This window comes from Corythoichthys intestinalis, chromosome 16 (genome assembly GCF_030265065.1).
Source record: "Corythoichthys intestinalis isolate RoL2023-P3 chromosome 16, ASM3026506v1, whole genome shotgun sequence".
NCBI classification, from domain to species: domain Eukaryota; kingdom Metazoa; phylum Chordata; class Actinopteri; order Syngnathiformes; family Syngnathidae; genus Corythoichthys; species Corythoichthys intestinalis.
In genome coordinates, this window is record NC_080410.1 from 40,886,517 (window position 1) to 40,907,454 (window position 20,938).

General features: G+C 39.7%; 2 protein-coding genes across 5 annotated transcripts in view; one reads left to right on the forward strand and one right to left on the reverse strand.

The window, feature by feature from the left end:
* Positions 1 to 17,471, reverse strand: part of cavin1a (caveolae associated protein 1a) — a 54,515-nt gene extending 37,044 nt beyond the window's left edge. For both annotated transcript variants that reach the window (XR_009060925.1, XM_057818004.1), the window contains exon 1: positions 16,803 to 17,471. Coding sequence is in view for 1 of the 2 variants with exons in the window: in XM_057818004.1 (XP_057673987.1) it covers positions 16,803 to 17,273 (471 nt within the window). In the remaining variant the exon portion in view is untranslated. The remainder of the gene's footprint in view (positions 1 to 16,802) is intronic.
* A 3,308-nt stretch (positions 17,472 to 20,779) lies between these two features.
* Positions 20,780 to 20,938, forward strand: part of atp6v0a1a (ATPase H+ transporting V0 subunit a1a) — a 29,700-nt gene continuing 29,541 nt past the window's right edge. For all 3 annotated transcript variants that reach the window (XM_057817156.1, XM_057817157.1, XM_057817158.1), the window contains exon 1: positions 20,780 to 20,908. The gene's annotated coding sequence lies outside the window, so the exon portion shown is untranslated. The remainder of the gene's footprint in view (positions 20,909 to 20,938) is intronic.

A 20,938-nucleotide genomic window follows, 5' to 3' on the forward strand; every position in this document is an offset into this window, starting at 1 on the left:
AGTTACATTGATAATATTCCCTCATTATGTAGCACCTCTTGACACGTGTACAGTTTAACATGATTTGGTGTCATTTTGACTGCATTACCTTGCCTATATTTGGCATCTATACAATAATAATGTTTCTAGTCTGAATGTACATGAAAATTAAGCCGCCACCATCACGCACAAACCGCTTCCTAGCTGGCTCGCTCACACGCCATTCCTTTTCAGGCTGTGTGACTTAAGGCCTTCATGGGGTGATCAGCTGTCAGAGCCCGTCCAGCCCTAGCAGCTGCCCACTCCCCTTTCACAATGAGTGATACGGACCCCGCAGGAGACCGCGTGAGAGCAGTGAAGGTACATGTACTCAGCAGGTCTCTGAAGAGTGCCGCGAAGCTAAAAATAGGACCTCTCGGGTGAATATTTGCGAAGCCCACCCACAATTTCCTCACGTTTTAGATGCATGCGACACATTTTAACGGCACGCAATGACAACTCCATCCACTGTGATTAATGGAACTCCCAAAAGCAGCAAACAGAGGCCTCACTATTCTCCATAGCTAACACAACAATATGATGTGACCACTTTTTCCTGCGAGATCAGATTCTGTGTGTTTTTTCATTGGCAGGGAACCCTTTCCACATACTGTAAGGTGGAAAACATTACCTTTTCCATTCACAGCCAAGTGAGAACGGACAGCTTTAGTCAGTGTTTTGGAACTGGATGAGGCTACGGGCTCCTTCGCACTTTGACGGTGTCATTCCAATTGACATAGAAATACACATATGACGTAGTATTACCCACCAGTGGATGACTGGAAACAAACACCTAGTCTGTGCAATGTTATATATGATGCAAGTTAACGAAAAAAAAAAGTAGTAGTAGTAGTCAAGGGCGTAGGTTTGTGACGTGTGCGAGTGCTGATGTCATCGGAGTGAGAGCGTTCCATTTATATGGTTGCGGAGCAACCATTTTTAGACCGTGACGTCGCATCGTAAAGCGGAAGTAAAGCCGAAGTGGGACATTATAGACCCGCCCTCGCATAGAAACAACGTATTTTGTGCTACTTTTCTCCGGTAATCTTTCAAAAACGAACATGCCAATCACTCGTTGCTTTTTTGGAACTTGTAGAAATGACTCTAGACATTACGAGACATGAAGGATGTTTTCTTCATACGTTTCCGTTTCCGTTATTTTTAACTTATTTTTTTAGCGTAACGTTGTGCCGTATTGCTTCTGTCTAACAATGAATGACCTTAAAAAAATTACAATGGCATCTGACTGCCACTGTTACCGTTTCTGTTATATATATATATTAGGGCTGTCAAAATTATCGTGTTAACGGGCGGTAATTTTTTTTTTTTTTAATTAATCACGTTAAAATATTTGACGCAATTAACGCTCATGCCCCGCTCAGATTAAAATTACAGAAGTGTAATGTCTGCTTGTTACTTGTTATTTGGCGCCCTCTGCTGGCGCTTGGGTCCAAATGATTTTATGGGTTTGGGGAGTGAGCTTGGTGTAATGACATCAACAATGGCGAGCTACTAGTTTATTTTTTGATTAAAAATTTTACAAATTTTAATAAAACGAAAACATTGCGAGGGGTTTTAATATAAAATTTCTATAACTTGTGCTAACATTTATCTTTTAAGAACTACAAGTCTTTCTATCCGTGGATCCCTTGAACAGAAAGAATGTTAATAATGTTAATGTCATCTTGTAGATTTATTGTTATAATAAACAACTACAGTACTTATGGACAGTATGTTGAATGTTTATGTCCGTCTTGTGTCTTATCTTTCCATTCCAACAATGAATTACAGAAAAATATGGCATATTTTAGAGATGGTTTGAATTGCGATTAATTACGATTAATTAATTTTTATGCTGTGATTAACTTGAATAAAAATTTTAATCGTTTGAGAGCCCTAGTTTTCAGTTTAACTTAGCTATTTCCAGCTTGCTAATGTTGATAATTGCGATGTTTGTTTCCGCTTTTTTCTATCCATGGATCGCTTTAAGAGAATGTTAATAATGTTAATGCCATCTTGTTGATTTATTGTTATAATAGACAAATACAGTACTTATGTACCGTACGTTGAATGTATATATCCTTCTTGTGTCTTATTGTTGCATTCCAACAATAATTTATAGAAAAATATGGCATATTTTATAGATGGTTTGAATTGCGATTAATTACAATTAATTAATTTTAAAGATGTAATTAACTCGATTAAAAATTTTAATCGTTTGACAGCCCTAATATATATATATATATAAAACAACTTTAGTGAGGGGGAAGTGTAAATAAATTATAGAATTAAGATTTGTTATCAATGAAAAAATTAAAAGTGTTCGTTGGCTGTCACTGAGTTGCATTTGCGATCGCTACGCAAAACAAACAATATAAATTACCCCCAAGAACGGTCAGAGACGTAGGACAACCAGAGGATATATAAGACAGACAGGGCTGATGGTAAAGGATAGCTTGTTGAAACAGGAGAATGTCATTGTCAGTCGCGTCGATAAAAAAGCTCATGCTATGCTTAGGTCGGCTCGTTTTTTTCGTCTTTTTCAGCCTTCGACACTCAAGCCACCTCCTTAACTGAACATTTTTATGTTCTTCCACATCTTTGCCAGTGAATTTGGCACCAGGCACATCATTTTCGGAGAGAAGGAGAGTAGGTTTAGCTCTGTAAACATCTCCTTCGTACACGATTTCAATTAATTTCCTATTAGGGACAAACGGTGGCTTGTCCCTACTTAGCAACAGTAGCTAATGTCATGAATATTAATGAACAAGAGTGACATGTTGCTTGCGGTACGCCATTGAATCATTCCGCTTTGGAGGCCGGAATCAAAAGTTTGCATCTTCGCCTTCCGTTTTCGTCGTGACCACGTAAAGGCGAAGCCATTCCGCAACACAAACGTTGTCTTGGTGTCGCAACTTCACCATGTAAATGGCCCCTTGAAGCAACACTTGAGCCAATTTCACACACATATGCCTGTAAATTCCCGTGTAAAGTGACCCGGGATTTACTCGCGTCATTGCGTTCACGCATGGAGAGATGTATTATTGATCCCAGTTGACCTACCGTCATGGACCCATTGTGTTATTCCCCCTTTTCCGCGATCGCGTGTATCTTTGTTTGTATTTAACAAACCGTTACACATCCCTCTTTGGTTTTATGCTTTGAGTTACGACCTGGCCTCCGCAGTACCGGACCCTAACATCGGCAACAAAATAAACCAGAAATTTCCAAAGATGGACGATGGACTCTCTTCCTCAGATCTACAATCCAGTAGCAATTTAATTTCATTATGTTTTCAGTAGTGCTGTCAAATTTGTCGCGATAACGGGCGGTATTTATTTATTTTTTAAAAATTAATCACGTTAAAATATTTGCCGCGAATATTTAACGCATGCATGGATGCATTGCATGCATTCATGCGTTGCCTCTAACAGTTTTCCACGCCGTTTTAGCACACTGAGAGCGAAAAGGCAGAAAAAAATGCGAGTGGACACAGGCGTTCATTGGACCGCGCTTTTTATTGGCTTAAGCTTTGGCAACTCTTTCACCACAAACATAAGTATTGCGGCGAACGACGTGGGGAAGAATAACAGCAGACGATCTTTTCTTAACATGCTTAATTGAACACAATGCATATCATACTGTATACCATTTGCAGCCACCACTGACAGTCATGGTTGCCCAACTTCCCATCATGGATTTGGGCAGAAGAGATAAGTCACTACAGTATCATTTAGTGACAGCACAACAAAATTAATATTCCTATCCCTCACATGAGACGATCTTTTTCTTAACAGGCTTAATTGAACACAACGCAGAACATACTGTATACCATTTTCAGCCACCACTGACAGTCATGGTTGCCCAACTTCCCATCATCCATTTGGCCGGAATAGTTAAGTCGCTACAGTATCATTTAGTGAAAGGACAACAAAAATAATATTCCTTTCTCTCAAAAAAATAATGTTCACAAAAAGAAAAGCGCTCAATCCAAAAAGAACTGGCATTCCCAATAAAAATAGCTATGCAAAAGACACATAAAACTTACTCAGACTTTGCCTTGGCTAGATCTCTAATTAATTTAAAACTCGCCATTGACACCTTGTGGTGTATTTCAATCACCACAACTAAAAAAACTTAAAAAAAAAAAAAAAAAAAAACGTAATTTTTTAATTAAAAATTTTACAAATTTTATTAAAACGAAAACATTAAGAGGGGTTTTAATTTAAAATTACTATTTAAAATTACTATAACTTGTACTCAAATTTATCTTTTAAGAACTACAAGTCTTTCTATCCGTGGATCTCGTTGACAGAAAGAATGTTAATGTCAATGCCATCTTGTAGATTTATTGTTATAATAAACAACTACAGTACTTATGTACAATATGTTGAATGTTTATATCCGTCTTGTGTCTTATTTTTCCATTCCAACAATGATTTACAGAAAAATATGGCATATTTTAGAGATGATTTGAATTGCGATTAATTACGATTAATTACTTTTTAAGCTGTGATTAACTCGATTAAAAATTTTAATTATTTGACAGCCCCAGTTTTCAGTTTAATTTAGCAATTTCAAGCTTGGTATGTTGATGATTGCGATGTTTGTTTCCGCTTTTCGTCTTATGCGAAGAAAGAGGAAGTAACGATCGGCCTGCAATGATATTTACATCATCAGCCATCATGCTGCGACCCAGGAATGTAACACTTGCTTTCACATAAGTTTTGTCCCGGGACTTTCCCGGCAATTATACTAAGAACCTGTGAAATGTCGGCGTAATCTCCGTGTCAGTCCACCCGGGAAATTGAGGTCAGATACAAGGGCTGCCTGTTTAAATCCAGGGATTTTAACTGTGTTTCATCATTTGAGAAAGGGGCTTTGGTAACTTTTTAGTTTTGGTCGATTTTAGCGACGCCGCTGGACAAAAGCGTTAGTGTTTTCCTTAAGGAAGACTGTGTTTCCCATGACGACCAGTGCTGCGTTTCCCATGAGGCCCAGCGCACACCCGCAATGTCGTAAAATAATCATTTAAAACTCAATCTCCCGGTCACCTGCAGATGGATTAACATTTCTGTTTACGGCGGCTGTGTGAGGGATGGCGTCATGGCATGGCGGTCAACAACATAGCCTGGCTAGTGGCTACCTATCAGGATGCTAACAGTAAAGGAGCCGTAGAGATTCAACAAACGGCTGTATTTGCTCACTGAAGATACAGCCATTACTTCACATATCCGTCCAGTAAAGATGACAAAAATATCTCCGTGCGTTGCAAACTCTGCGCAGGCTCAGAAAGACTGTCGACCACTAAAAACTCGACATCCAATTCAACAACGAAGCACTTGGAATTACAGCACAACGCGAAAAAACTCGAATCAAAGTCGACAGGTAACGAGACAGCCAGTACTTCTACAGTTTGTAACCAGCCTTTATAATATGAGTAATTATGTACATTTTATACTTAGAGTTTGTAATCATAGGCGAAGTTTTACATTTGTGGGACTTGGGGAAAAGCATGTTGAAGACTGAAACAAAAGTCAAAAGTTTGGACACACTTCATGATTTTTGCGTTTTATATATTTTCACTACTATTGTATATTCTCACTGAAGACATCAAAACTATGAACGAACATGTGGAATGGCAAAAAAAGTTAAATAACTGAAAACAGGTTTGAGTTCTACATTCTTCAAAGTATCCACCGTTGAGGTGTCTCCGAACCTTTGGCCAATACTGTATATATATGTATATACACATCTTGACACTGTTCGAGTTCAATCAACTGTTCAAGTTGTTGTTGGCAGCGTTTGAAAGCTTAGGTTTAAAGAAATTCTAAATATCCATCTTGCCTCCTCTGGTGTAGTTTTGGCTTAGCAAAGCAAAGGATAGTCTCCGAGGTGCTAGTCTCATGATCTGTTCGAAAAATGATTTTGACCCATTATGAAAACTTTTCTTACTTTACTTTTATTGTTTGTTTTATTGCTTTACAACTTTTATAGACAACATTTTAACGGCTAGGTCTTTATTTCAAAGGGGAAGTTAAGAAATTTTTACATTTGGGTTAATCTTGGAGTTAGCGGGGGTTTAATTAGTCATTGGAGTTGATTTAAACAAATTTTGTGCAATTTGTCAGTTATTTGTTAGTTTTAGGGCTCCGGAATGGCTAAGCTAGGGCGAGTCAATGGCTGGTCGACTAATTAAACCCCCGCTAACTCAAAGATTAAGTCTTATGTGAAAAGCTCAATTACACGCGATGACATTTTTCAGTTATTTTTATGGTGAGGAAGCAAAAGGAAAAAAAAATTGGTAAAAAGTAACTGATAAGTTACTTTTAAAGTAACTTAGTTACTTTGATAATAAAGTAATCAGTAAAGTAACTAGATTACTTTTTTAGGTGTAATCAGTAATCAAATTACTATTTAAAGTAATCCGTGACAACACAGTGTATATATACAGTATTGGCCAAAAGTTTGGCGACACCTCAAAGGTGGACACTTTGAAGAATGTAGAATATAAAACCTGTTTTCTGTTATTTTACTTTTTTTGCCATTTCACATGTTCGTTCATAGTTTTGATGTATTCAGAGAGGATTTACAATAGTAGGGAAAATATATAAAACGTAAAAATGTTTAGGTGTGTCCAAACTTTTGACTTTTGTTTCAGTCATCAACATGTTTTACCCCCAGCCCCACAAAAGTAAAACTCCGCCTATGGTTACAAACACTGACAATAAAATGTGCATAAAGGCTGGTTACAAACTGTAGAAGTGCTGGCTGTCTTGTAACCTGTAGGCTTTTTCGAGTTTTTTTCGAGTTTTTTTTTTGCTTTGTCCTGTAATTCCAAGTGCTTCCTTGTTGAATTGGATGTAGAGTTTTTAGCGGCCGACAGTCTTTTTCAGCCATAGTAAAGTTTGCAACGTCTGTCATATTTACTGGACAGAAATGTGAAGTAATGGCTGTATTTCCAGTGAGCAAAGGCATCCATTTGCGGTATATATCCTGCCTTTCACTGTTAGCCTCGCTGCCTCGTCAGAATGCTATGTTGTTGACCGCCGCGGCAGACAGCCTCAAACAGCATCGTAATACACGTGACCCGTTTTTTTTTTCCCCGATGAGAAATGCTCTTCGTACATGACTACAGTATTCTACATACATTATGAGGCAAAAACAAAATAGTAACGCACAAGCACAAGGGAAACTAACTTTAATCAGATTACTGGCTTGGAAAAATGAACGCGTTAGATTACTCATTACTGAAGAAAGTAATCAGATTACAGTAACGCAAAACACTGGTTACCACCTCCCTGCATTGCCTCCTTGTGTTTGGATTCGGGTTGCCAACGGTCCCGGATTGCGCGGGACATCCTGGAATTTTGGGGGGATTTTTGATTTTGATGAATTCTGGGTTGTCACGCCCAATCCGGCACTGTTGACAACCCTAGTCTGGGTCCACCTCGTCTGCCTGCCCGTGATCCCTGACATACAAATTCAAACACGACACCATCTAAATGTACTTCATGCATGCCTCATCCATGTGAGCTGACATGCAACAGTGAAATATAGAGTCTGCCAAACAACTTTCCACTCACATGGGAAAAAGGTACACTGATGGTGTCGAATGAAAACATAAAAAAAACACTGAAAAAGTCCTGGGTAAAAGGTCCTAGACACGCTAAGGAAAACGGACACAAAAAGGGACTAGTAAGTTCTGCCAGGGAGATGCCAACGAGCTGAATCACAACAACAAAATGGGTTTGTGTATGAACCCCGCAGTTGTTTGGCCTGATGGGGCGTTTGCTAAGTGCAGGATAAAGAAGCAAACGCAACAAGTGGAAGTGATTGGTACACTCAAATGTAGTGCTGAGCGATACCCAAGAGGTTGACGAGCAGACGGTAAGTGAGACACGTTATGTCTCGAGGGTGGGCTATCAACAGCGACACACCCAGATTCCAGTCGCATGCTCGCAACGGACACAAGACATCATCGACTAGATTTAGCGACACAATTAAATGGACTTCCAAAAAACAAACATAGAAAAACTTTGGTCAAGACTGGTCAAGATTAGCATGTCAAATCCATAGACTGAAGGATAACTTAGAAAAACAGGAGACTGAGAATGCACTTTGGCAAAAATTCGAACTTGTCACTTGTAGGCCAGTGATCAAAAAGCCTCATAGTCTTGTGTAGCCTTGCATTTCATTTCCCGTATGTGTTTTACCTCACGGTACCCCACTGTTGCTATCTAACACAGCTATTCTAAGTGATAGCCAGATTAAAATTCGACACCTATAGTTATCACTACGTTAGCAAGGCGGGCTACAAAGGTCCTTTAAGGAAAGCAAAGGTAAAGTCGCTAACCGATGACCACACACCAAGACAACAGGCCTTTTAACAAGAATGTTCCACTGACATTCATGCCAGCGTAACCTCCGCCTGCTTCACCCTTATCTCATATTTAACCTGATTCGGAGTCTAAACTTGTCCCGGTATACCACATTAACACGCGCCAAGGGGAAAGCGGTAAAACTCCAACGGAGAGTGCCAATATCTTGCCGGACCATCAAATTAAAAACAACGCAGCTCATCCCCGTTGGCAAAAAATAGAACAGAGGGAAGGTGAAAAAAATAGCGACAGGCTGCGTGATAGCGGCTAGCTCACAGCAGCTGCTCAGAAAGGGGGATCGAGTTGGAACAATGATAACAGCATTAGTGTAGATAAATAAAAATGTTTGATCGCTGCTCCAAATAACTACAAGATAAACACAATGTCTGTCATACGAATTTGAAAGGATTTAGAAAAAAAAGTGCTCACAGTGCTAGTAACAAATCTACATTCAGTATTTCTGGCTACACAAACAAAGCTGATTTTCCATTCCCATTTACTATAAATTTATAATTTATAAAAATGATGTTTTACATACTGTGTTTATTTCCATTTATTCACATAATCACATATTTATTCTAGGGCTGTCAAAATTATCGCGTTAACGGGCGGTAATTTTTTTTTTTTTTTTTTTTATTAATCACGTTAAAATATTTGACGCAATTAACGCACAAATGCCCCGCTCAAACAGATTAAAATGACAGCACAGTGAAATGTGTACTTGTTGTGTTTTTCGGAGTTTTGTTGCCCTCTGCTGGCGCTTGGGTGCGACTGATTTTATCGGCTTCAGCACCCATGAGCATTGTGTCAGTAATTATTGACATCAACAATGGCGGGCTACTAGTTTATTTTTTGATTGAAAATTTTACAAATTTTATTAAAATGAAAACATTAAGAGGGGGTTTAATATAAAATTTCTATAACTCTACTAACATTTATCTTTTAAGAACTACAAGTCTTTTTATACATGGATCGCTTTAACAGAATGTTAATAATGGTAATGCCATCTTGTTGATTTATTGTTATAATAAACAAATACAGTCCTTATGTACCGTATGTTGAATTTATATATCCATCTTGTGTCTTATCTTTCCATTCCAACATTAATTTATAGAAATATATGGCATATTTTATAGATGGTTTGAATTGCGATTAATTGCGATTAATTACGATTAATTAATTTTTTAAGTTGTAATTAACTCGATGAAAAATTTTAGTCGTTTCACACCCCCTAATTTATTCACTTCATATTCATTCAGTGGTGGAACAAATGTCAACAGGGCTGATATAACCTAGCTAGAAAGCTAATATCTAAGTGGATTCCCATTCAAATTTCTTCAGATTTCAAAATTACTACAAATAATTTGCTGTATGCTGTTGATTTTCACGTTGGAAAATGAAACTCATTTAATTTCACACTGTTCCTTATTTGGTTTTCGTGCCTACATTCTCATTTTATTGTCACATCCTTGCATCACGAAGTATTTTCATAGCGTAATATGATGCAAGTGTTTTTTTTTCCCCCTATTATCTGCGCAGTCCACGCAACCTGTAGGTCTGTTATACTTTCTCATACCAAGTGCGAGTCAGCCTTCCACTGAGCAAACCAGTTTCTTCTCCCATGATGGAGTGCTAGCAGTTAAAAGAAATGGAATACAGACTTTAAATTTGGGGCAAACGAGTCCAAAACCTAGTCTAAAATGACACATTGCCTTTACTCAGCATATAAAAATAGGGCCCTGTGTGTCTTAGAGCTGTCCCGACTAGTCAACGTAATCGACGTCATCTATGACGTAAATAGGTCGGTGAGCACACCATCCCGTCGACGGTTAAAAAAGGGTTAAACAAATGTAACGTGGAAAATTGAAAATGGCGGACGCTCGGGATTCAAGCGGGGAAAGCAGCACAAAGTCAAAAAAGTGCATCAGAGTGTCCAAAGCATGGACTTACTGCAACGAAACAAAGGTGGGTACACTGAGGTGTGTCGTCTCTTCAATGCCAAGCTTGCATACCACGGCAGCACGTCGGCCGTGATTGAACACCTGAAGCGCCGTCACCCAGGTATAATTTTGGGAGACGACAGGAGACAACAAGGTGGCGGATTGTAAGTCCATATAACATGTTTTTTTTAATTTGAGTTGCCTTTATGCGGGTCCTACAACAGAGTATTAGGGGCTAATGTCGGGCTAATGTAGCTGAATAAGCAGCTACGTACTTTGCATATAGTAGGCTAGAGGCGTGGGGCTATGGCCTGTCTGGTGCAATAATACCTGACTGTGACCCGCCCAGTTGCTACAAACTATGCCTAGTGTTGTTAATCTTACTTCAAAAAAGTAATTATTTACAGTTACAAATTACTTCTCCTTACTTCTTCTTACTCATTGAGTTAGTAACTCAGTTACCAGAATGTAAGAGTAATTAGTTACTTCGCAAAGTAATTGTTGTTACCTTTCATGTTTTGTTTTTCCGTTCCAAAAAAACAAAAAACAAAAACATAATAACCTTTGCTATGTTTGGAAGTCATTTAATGTTGTGAATCAACCATTGCTCCCGTTATTGCATTAGTTCCTTTTTGTCTACTTTCGACATGTGAAAGTTTTAAAACTGTTTCATTATTTGAAGATAGAGTCAGAATAGATTTAGGAGTATTTTAGATAAAAAGTTAATTAGGTTTACTAGGAAGGTTTTGTACAACAGAGCCTTCCTGAGAAGTCCACTGCTTTAAGATGGCGGCTGTTTACTAATGCCGACAAGTCTATCATTTAGCATCTAGTTCTCTATACATGTGCTAATGCCGCCTTGTCTGTCATTTTGCATCTAGTTCTATATACATGTGATATCTACCGTAGCATCATGTTGGCGTAGTTAGTAGGCTATCAGCTAGAGTCAGGTATTACTGGAGCCACCTAGCATCGCGTTAGCAACGGCGTCACAACTCCCTTCCCTCCTCCCCACTCCCGCTCTGTCTCCGCTCTGTCTCTGGCTTTTCTTGCGTCATTCAACCAACGTAGTAAAGCATCGTAACACACGCCTTTACATCCACAGTAACGGTGTTGCCAAGATAAGTAATTAATTAGATTACTCACTACTGAACAATATTACGCCGTTAGTACAACGGTTATACTCTAAGGCCGTTATTAACAACACTGACTACGCCCACGTTGCTACACTCTACGCCCACATAATTCTGTTAGTAAACAGCCGCCATCTTGAAGCAGTAGACTTCTCAGGAAGGCTCTGTTGTAGTGAACCTTCCAAGCGAAAATCATTAACTTTTTATCTAAAATACTCTTAAATCGGCAAAATGTTGACTTGAATCCATCTTTAAATGATGAAACAGTTTTAAAACTTTCACATGTCGAAAGTAGACGGAAGGGAAATAATGGAATAACTGGAGCAATTTTGACAACTTTGACGGTTGAGTCACAACATTAAATTACTTCTAAACATAGCAAAGGTTACAATCTAGTTATCACAATACCCCTGCGTCTAGTTAGGTTTAGGGTAAAGAATTGGGCTAGGGCCTATTGTCCAAAAAACCCTTTGAACTTCACATAGTACAGTTAACTTTTCTTTGCGCCACCGTACCAACAGCAGGCGTGGTCTATAGTGTGGCTGCGGCTGTAGTCAGACCCTTGTCTGGTGAGCAGTACCTTGACTAAGATTAACGTTACTGTACCTTGCTAACATAACGTTAACGGAGGGCTAGGTTTCTATTAATTATGACTAGTGTCGATGCGTGGCTAACGTGTCTTTCATTCAGGCTTTATTTGATCTGTATAAACACAGCGCTGTAAAGTGATAAGGGTGTAAAAAAATATATATATAATAAAGCCAGCTGTAAATTTTAGCTCAGTAGTAATGGCGTACCGCACGCAGGCTATTTTTAGACCGTGACGTCACATCGTAAAGCGGAAGTAAAGCTGAAGTGGGACATTATAGACCCTCCCTCGCATAGACACAACGTAATTTGTGCTACTTTTCTCCGGTAATCTTTCAAAAACGAACATGCCGATCACGCATTGCTTTTTTGGAACTTGTAGAAATGACTCTAGACATTACGACACATGAAAGATGTTGTGTTTCCGGAAACCAAAAACTCGGGAGGAAAAAATGTGAAGACCGAATCAACTTGCGCGGACTTTAACACCAGCTCGGTGAATCCATTCACATATCATATGCCGTAAACATTATGTTGCGTTGGCATGGTCTTTCAGTGGACAAAGAGGTAAGCCATTTTAATATTTTTAACTTATTTTTTTAGCGTAACGTTGTGCCGTACTGCTTCTGTCTGACAATGAATGACCTGAAAAGAATTACAATGGTATCTGACTGCCACTGTTACCGTTTCTGTTATATATAAAAAAAACAATTTTAGTAAGGGGGAAGTGTAAATAAATTATAAAATTAAGATGTGTTATCAATGAAAAAATTAAAAGTGTTCATTGGCTGTCACTAAATAGCTTTTGCGATCGCTACACAAAGCTAACTAAATTACCCCCAAGAACATTAAGAGACGTAGGACAACCAGAGTATATATAACAAAGACAGGGCTGATGGTAAAGGATAGCTTGTTGAAACAGGAGAATGTCATTGTCAGTCGTGTCGATAAAAAAGCTAAAGCTAAAGCTATGCTTAGGTCGGCTCGTTTTTTTCGTCTTTTTCAGCCTTCGACACTAAATCCATCTCTTTAACTGAACATTTTTATGTTGTTCCACATCTTTGCCAGTGAATTTGGCACCAGGCACATCATTTTCGGAGAGAATTGGTAGGTTTAGCTCTGTAAACATCTCCTTCGAACACGATTTCCATTCATTTCCTATTAGGGACAAACGGTGGCTTGTCCCTACTTAGCAACAGTAGCTAATGTCATGAATATTAATGAGTGGAAGTGACGTGTTGCTTGCGGTACGCCATTGATGGATAAAATACCAAGTAGCACTGGTGTTTGATGTGCTCCAAAACAGCAGGGTATCATACATTCAATTTTGAACACTGCAAAAACTCAAAATCCTGTCAGGATTTACAATTTAGGCTAACTTAAAACTTAACTAGAACTTTAAAATAGCCTGACACAAATGGAAATTCAATTGAAACCTATGGGAAAAACACCTAACTTTTAAGTGATGTGTGTTAACAAGCGAAATGACATTTGTAGGTAAAAATTTATTAAAATAATAATAAATAAATACATTTAAAAAAAAGTTTTTTTTAAAGGATCTTAAGTTTTTTGAGTGAAAGCAGTGAATTTGTTGATTTTTTTTTCTAGTCACATCTGAGATATAATTGTTGGCTGTTTTCACTAATGTACATCTACAATAAACACATTGATTGTCTAATAATGGTTCAATATTAGGTGAAATGTCTTGTTTTCCCATGTATATTTTTATAAATGCTCTTTACTTAAAAGAAAATATGTTTTGTCCGATTACTCGATTAATCAAAGGAATTTTTAGTAGAATACTCGTTTACTACAATGTTCAATAGCTGCAACCCTAATAGAAAAAAAGGGAAAATACCCAAATTCGGCCTGACAGTTGGTATGTTCTTACAACCAGTCCATTAACAACGTACTGCTTACTACAGTATTTCTTTTCGAACACGTTGACCATGTAGACTATCGTCGGGACTCTCAACCACCTGCTTGGTGTCATTTATTCAGCCCTAATGCTGGCGTTTGAATTTCTGACAGATACCATTGGTGAAACCAAGCCGCTCCTGCAGCAAAATTCCTAGGCAGCATCCCGACAGACTCACGCATGCGAGGGAAATCTCATTGAGTGCGTTAAGTAAATCAGTGCTGCTGTAAGCGAAAACTCACTGTGGCCGGACGTGAGAACATGTCCTGCTAAAAACGGCGATTGAGTGTCAAGTTCACAACAGTAGCTCTATCGTCGCATTCCGTGTCACCCTTCGCACGTTAACTCATTGTGGCCTTTATTTTATGACTTTTGCTTCCAAAATAATGCAGCTGCCAACAGGTACAGATAACCCATAGTGCTACGGATGGACCTTTGGAATACCAGGAACCACATCTTCATCTTGTGCCGTGACGGCCTGCCAACTATGCTGTGGGGCGGGTCTCCGGTTCTATCTCGAGTCTCCCCACCCTCGCTCCGCAGCCAACATTCATGAGGCTAATAATTTTATTTACACCTACGTATTTATAGCGTCTGGCTGGCTAATCGTGATGGAAGTCCTGTGGAATGGGAGTGGCTGAATGCAGGTTTCACTCTACATTAGACAAAAGTTAATAAACAAGGCTGGCCCTGGGTGAATAGGTGACCTAGGCGACATGTAGATAGGAGCCCCTTCCCCCTCCAAATAAAATATATACCGTAATTTTCTGACTATCAGACTCTACTTTTTTCCTTCATTTTGAATCATATAGTCAATCTTATAGTCCAGTGCAGCTTTATTTGTTGATTTATTCGGGTTAATAGGTAAGACGTTATTTGACAGTGTCATGTCATAATTATGACTGTCTAATGACAGTCATATGGCGCTGCTGTCAAAATTTTACCAAATACCAAAACTAGCAATTAATGAAACAACTGGAACAGTAACTGACGAAATAACTAGTACAGAACATGAATTTTTATTCTTATTTACATCTGTAGCACTGCAATGCATGCTAGGAGGCATGTTGGATGACAACAGTGTTGACAGCTGGTGGCAGCAGAGGTTGACTGTCTCCCCCAAGGGAGTAGTGATGGCCAAATGAAGCTTCTTGAAGCAATGAAGCTTTGCAGCCAATTGGTTCAAATCTTTATGGTGGTTCATTTATGACAGTCGTATGATGCCGCTGTGAAATAGTGTGTGACCGGTTAATATCTTTTGGTGTAAATATCCCATATTACAGTTAGCACAGCTGTGGCTTACAGTCCAGTGCGGCTTATCTATAAACAAATGGCGTTTTCGTGCCAAATTTGAAGGGTGCGGCTTATAGTCAGGTGCTTATACTGCGAAATTACAGTTTTTGTTTAAATATATATTTAAAACACTGTAGAAGCAATTGTTTATAAATATAAGTGAATAGCAAATTATCCTGATAGCACTTGTTGCATTTTGTTCATACAGTAACACATGCACATTCATATCATTTTCTAAAACAAATATCCATAGAATTCTTAACCCTGCTTGCCTCTTGAGCTTCATGACCACTTGGTAGCACCATAGAGCAAATGAACCACATTGAAGCTTTGCATCAACTGAGTGTGAAGCTTCATTGCTTCAAGAAGCTTCATTTGGCCACACTGCTCAATATAATTTATCACTTCTCTTGTGAGAGACAGACAACCTCTGCTGCCACCTGCTGTCAACGCTTGTCGTGCAAAATGCTTCATGCCTCCCAGCATGCATTGCATACAAAACAGATTTAAATATTTAAACTTCATGTTCTGTGCTAACTAGTTATGCTGTTAAGTTTGTTATGTGATCAAACAGTCATCCCTCGGTACTCTGCACTTCAAACTTTGCACCCTCAGTCCACTGCAGATTTTTTTTTCAATTAAACAATTCAATAAATAAATGCAGTATTTTATAGAGCTGTCCCAATCCGATCTCGTAGTCTCTCACTCTTGCTCCTGTCGCTTTTCTTGGTCAGGCAGTGCACAGGAGCTGCTTATTAAAGTTAACAATGATTGACAGACGTTAAGGTTTAATTTTGCCACAGACGCCTGTAAGCCGAAACTTCAAAGCGCTGCATGCGTCAATCATCGTTTAACTTGTCAAGCAGTTGTTGTGGCAACTCATTGTGTGTAAGTGAGCAGCTTGAGTTTTTTTTAACATGTCAAAAAATGTCTTATATGTATTTTTTTAATCACCTGCCATTATTTGTCCTTTTTTTTTGTGAAGTGCATCTGCTTACATGATGTAAGCATGGACTGTTCTTGCCTGCCTCATATGTGCCACAAAATAGCAGGTGGGTCATACAATCCAGGTTGGAAACAGCAAATATTTTTTATATGTAGCCTATTTAAATGTACTTGACATGTTATAAAATGTTCTGAAAGCATAGCATGAGATTTTTTTTTCAGGGTATTTTATTTCCTCCAAAGCAATTTGGTGCCCCCGCCAATTAAAAGTGCCCTAGGCAACCGCCTAGCTTGCCTAAGCCCAGGGCTGGCCCTGTTAATAAATAATAACGGGGCTAATCGTGTGGGACGTATCCAGCAGACGAAGCTATGGGCTATAAAAAACATAGCTGAAATGTTTTTTTTACATATGCATTTTTACTAGTTTTCAACTGTTGAGTCCACGTTTATAAATAATTGTTTCTTTCCAGCCCAAGTTGCCAAGGAAATAAGGATGCAAAATAAACAACAGAAAGTTAAAAAGTGTTATTATTATTTTTTTCTGCTGACTGTACGTTCCATACCACTATCTTCGTCCCTTGCTCACCTGGAAGATGAGGACTTTGAAGTTGCGCCTCTTGAGTAGCTCACACTCGTTGCTTTCCAGCTTCTTGATCTGGCCCGCCTGCTTCTCGAGGTTATTGCGCACCATCTTGACGTTCACGCTGACCCTGCGAACCTTGTCTAACATCTTGGTGGTGGTGGTGGATGTCCCCAGGTGGGTCTTGGACAGTTTGGACAGCTCCCCTTGGATGGTGGAGACCGACTTTTCCATAGCCTCCTGACGTTCCTCCAGCCCGGTCTGAGTCTGCTGAATCTGGTCCACCACACCAATTATCTTGTCCAGCAGGGCCAGGACCATGACGCCGTTCATCTGTGCTTCGCTTTTGAGCTCCTCGGCAGGGTGTCCGCCATCGATCGCCGGCTCCGCGGCAGCGCCCACCAAGGCGATGTCGTCGTCATCGCAGGACACCTCTGCCAGAGCTTGGTGCTTCTTCTGGACCCCTGTATCCGCCATGACTGTCAGCTTCCAAAGCAACCTGCTCACACACCCTCTGCGGATAAAAATACACCCTTTGAAAAATAAGCACCAGGATCCCCTTTACTCCCTCTAAACTTTGCTTGTCTTGCCGCTCACTAAACCCTCTGTGCCTCTGGGATGCCAGCCAGCCAAGGGGAGTTGGGCCTCTCACTGCTCAGGCATGTGTGGCTGCACTCAAATGCCTCCGCTCCATGTGAAACCACCCAGTCAGAATTTTCCCGACCCACCTACCCGGGCCCCTGCTGGCAGGACTCCGCCTTCTCCCGTCCCCCTGGGTGCATGGGCGGCGTGGTCCCAAACCGTGGCGACATATTATGTAAAGTCAAGAGGATACACGCGGCCCCACAAACATGTTGTGCATACTATAACTATATACTATATACAGTGCCTTGCAAAAGTATTCAGCCCCCTTGAACCTTGCAACCTTTCGCCACATTTCAGGCTTCAAACATAAAGATATAAAATTTTAATTTTTTGTCAAGAATCAACAACAAGTGGGACACAATCATGAAGTGGAACAAAATTTATTGGATAATTTAAACTTTTTTAACAAATAAAAAACTGAAAAGTGGGCCGTGCAATATTATTCGGCCCCCTTGCGTTAATACTTTGTAGCGCCACCTTTTGCTCCAGTTACAGCTGCAAGTCGCTTGGGGTATGTTTCTATCAGTTTTGCACATCGAGAGACTGACATTCTTGCCCATTCTTCCTTGCAAAACAGCTCGAGCTCAGTGAGGTTGGATGGAGAGTGTTTGAGAACAGCAGTCTTCAGCTCTTTCCACAGATTCTCGATTGGATTCAGGTCTGGACTTTGACTTGGCCATTCTAACACCTGGATACGTTTATTTTTGAACGATTCCATTGTAGATTTGGCTTTATGTTTTGGATCATTGTCCTGTTGGAAGATAAATCTCCGTCCCAGTCTCAGGTCTTGTGCAGATACCAACAGGTTTTCTTCCAGAATGTTCCTGTATTTGGCTGTATCCATCTTCCCGTCAATTTTAACCATCTTCCCTGTCCCTGCTGAAGAAAAGCAGGCCCAAACCATGATGCTGCCACCACCATGTTTGACAGTGGGGATGGTGTGTTCAGGGTGATGAGCTGTGTTGCTTTTACGCCGAACATATCGTTTTGCATTGTGGCCAAAAAGTTCAATTTTGGTTTCATCTGACCAGAGCACCTTCTTCCACATGTTTGGTGTGTCTCCCAGGTGGCTTGTGGCAAACTTTAAACGAGACTTTTTATGGATATCTTTGAGAAATGGCTTTCTTCTTGCCACTCTTCCATAAAGGCCAGATTTGTGCATTGTACGACTGATTGTTGTCCTATGGACAGACTCTCCCACCTCAGCTGTAGATCTCTGCAGTTCATCCAGAGTGATCATGGGCCTCTTGGCTGCATCTCTGATCAGTTTTCTCCTTGTTTGAGAAGAAAGTTTGGAAGGACGGCCGGGTCTTGGTAGATTTGCAGTAGACTGATGCTCCTTCCATTTCAATATGATGGCTTGCACAGTGCTCCTTGAGATGTTTAAAGCTTGGGAAATCTTTTTGTATCCAAATCCGGCTTTAAACTTCTCCACAACAGTATCTCGGACCTGCCTGGTGTGTTCCTTGGTTTTCATAATGCTCTCTGCACTTTAAACAGAACCCTGAGACTATCACAGAGCAGGTGCATTTATACGGAGACTTGATTACACACAGGTGGATTCTATTTATCATCATCGGTCATTTAGGACAACACAGGATCATTCAGAGATCCTCACTGAACTTCTGGAGTGAGTTTGCTGCACTGAAAGTAAAGGGGCCAATAATATTGCACGCCCCACTTTTCCGTTTTTTATTTGTTAAAAAAGTTTAAATTATCCAATAAATGTTGTTCCACTTCACGATTGTGTCCCACTTGTTGTTGATTCTTGACAAAAAAATTAAATTTCATATCTTTATGTTTGAAGCCTGAAATGTGGCGAAAGGTTGCAAGATTCAAGGGGGCCGAATTCTTTTGCAAGGCACTGTATGTGCGGACTATAAGCCAATACTGTTGGCTGTTGTTCACTTACCGACATCACCGTCCACAGCCAACTCTAGCCCTAATTCTCTGGCTTCTTTTCCCCCTTTTAAAAACTTCATTTTTTTCTCGTTCACCTCTATGATCTTAATCTCTTTTTCTTTTCTTTTCTGCGCACCCGATTTATGACGACTCGCCATGTTTAGAGTTTTCTAACAATGAGAGATTTCAATTTCCTAATTCAGGGCACGTACATAGTGTAGCCTTGAGTACGCCAGAGCGGGGTCAAACCATTCTCTGCTAAGACAGAGGGGGTGGGGGGCTTGTGCAAAAAATGGAAAAAATATATATTTGAAATATTTAATATGTTAAAGTTTTTAAGTATATATTAAGTAGAACATAATATTTAATCAGACGATGATTTAAATAAAAAAGAAATATGTGAATTTAAAGTAAACAAAATTAACGGTCATTCAGATGCCCCTATGGTCCTGAGGCCCGGGACAATATACCCGGTTGCCCACTCCTGTCGATGGGCTTAACTGTACTGATATACTTTAATGTGCGTAGTCCACAGGGCCGGCCCAGGCCATTTGGGGGCCCTAAGCAAAATAATGCCAAGGGGCGCATATTTTTGGCCAAACATTTCATCACAGTGTACTGTGAAACCCATACATGCAATCCAACCCATACGTCCATATTTTGTATCTTAATCATATTTTGTTGCACTGCATACTTCAAACTTCTCACCCGAAATGACATGTAATGACAAGAAAATGGATGTTTGCATGGATAAACGGCAATGCGCGCCACATTATTCGCAATGCTCTATTAACAACGTATATAATGAGGTTGCCAGATTGGGGGCCCCCTAGTGGTCAGGGGCCCTAAGCAGCTGCATAGTCTGTGTATAGGCTGGGCCGGCCTTGGTAGTCCATAACAGTCCAGTCAACATTTTGAGTTCCACAGTTACTACAATCTGACATTATAGGCGAGTGGGGTGGTCACCCCTGGTGGCGCCATTGTTTTGTGCTGCGTGTCTTTTTGATACTGACCTTTTCAGTCACTGAAGCAGTGACAAAAACGTTATTGTAAACACCACAGAAGTTTAGAATATGTCAAGTCATTTGTAAATTCAATATTTACATCAATATATAAACGAAACATTCCTATATTACAAAGTAAATATTGCCCAGGAGAAAATACTGGATATCAAAAGGCAGTGTCCATTGGTTACATGACGAGATTCTGTTTAGTTACTCCTTACTACCCTCGTGTGGTAAAAACTGGAAATACTTCCCTGTTCAACGACAGAAATTCTTTATTTTAGGTATGTTCAACAAAAATAAAACAAAATACACCAAAACACCACTTAAATATTTAAACGTTATCCAAAATTGCTATTATTTTTCAATTAATATTATTATTTTGATTAATATTAATGGTTTGACGTGAAAGCACGTCACGTGACCAGCTATCCAGCTTCCGGTTTGAGAAGTCGTTGTCAAATTTCTCTCCGCCACTGTAAAACTCGTCCGAAGCAAACAGGACGAGAACGTCATAACCAGGGAAAAGACTGTTTATACGTCCATATTTCCATTTTAAGAGTAAGTATGCCACTTGGTAATAAACGAAAA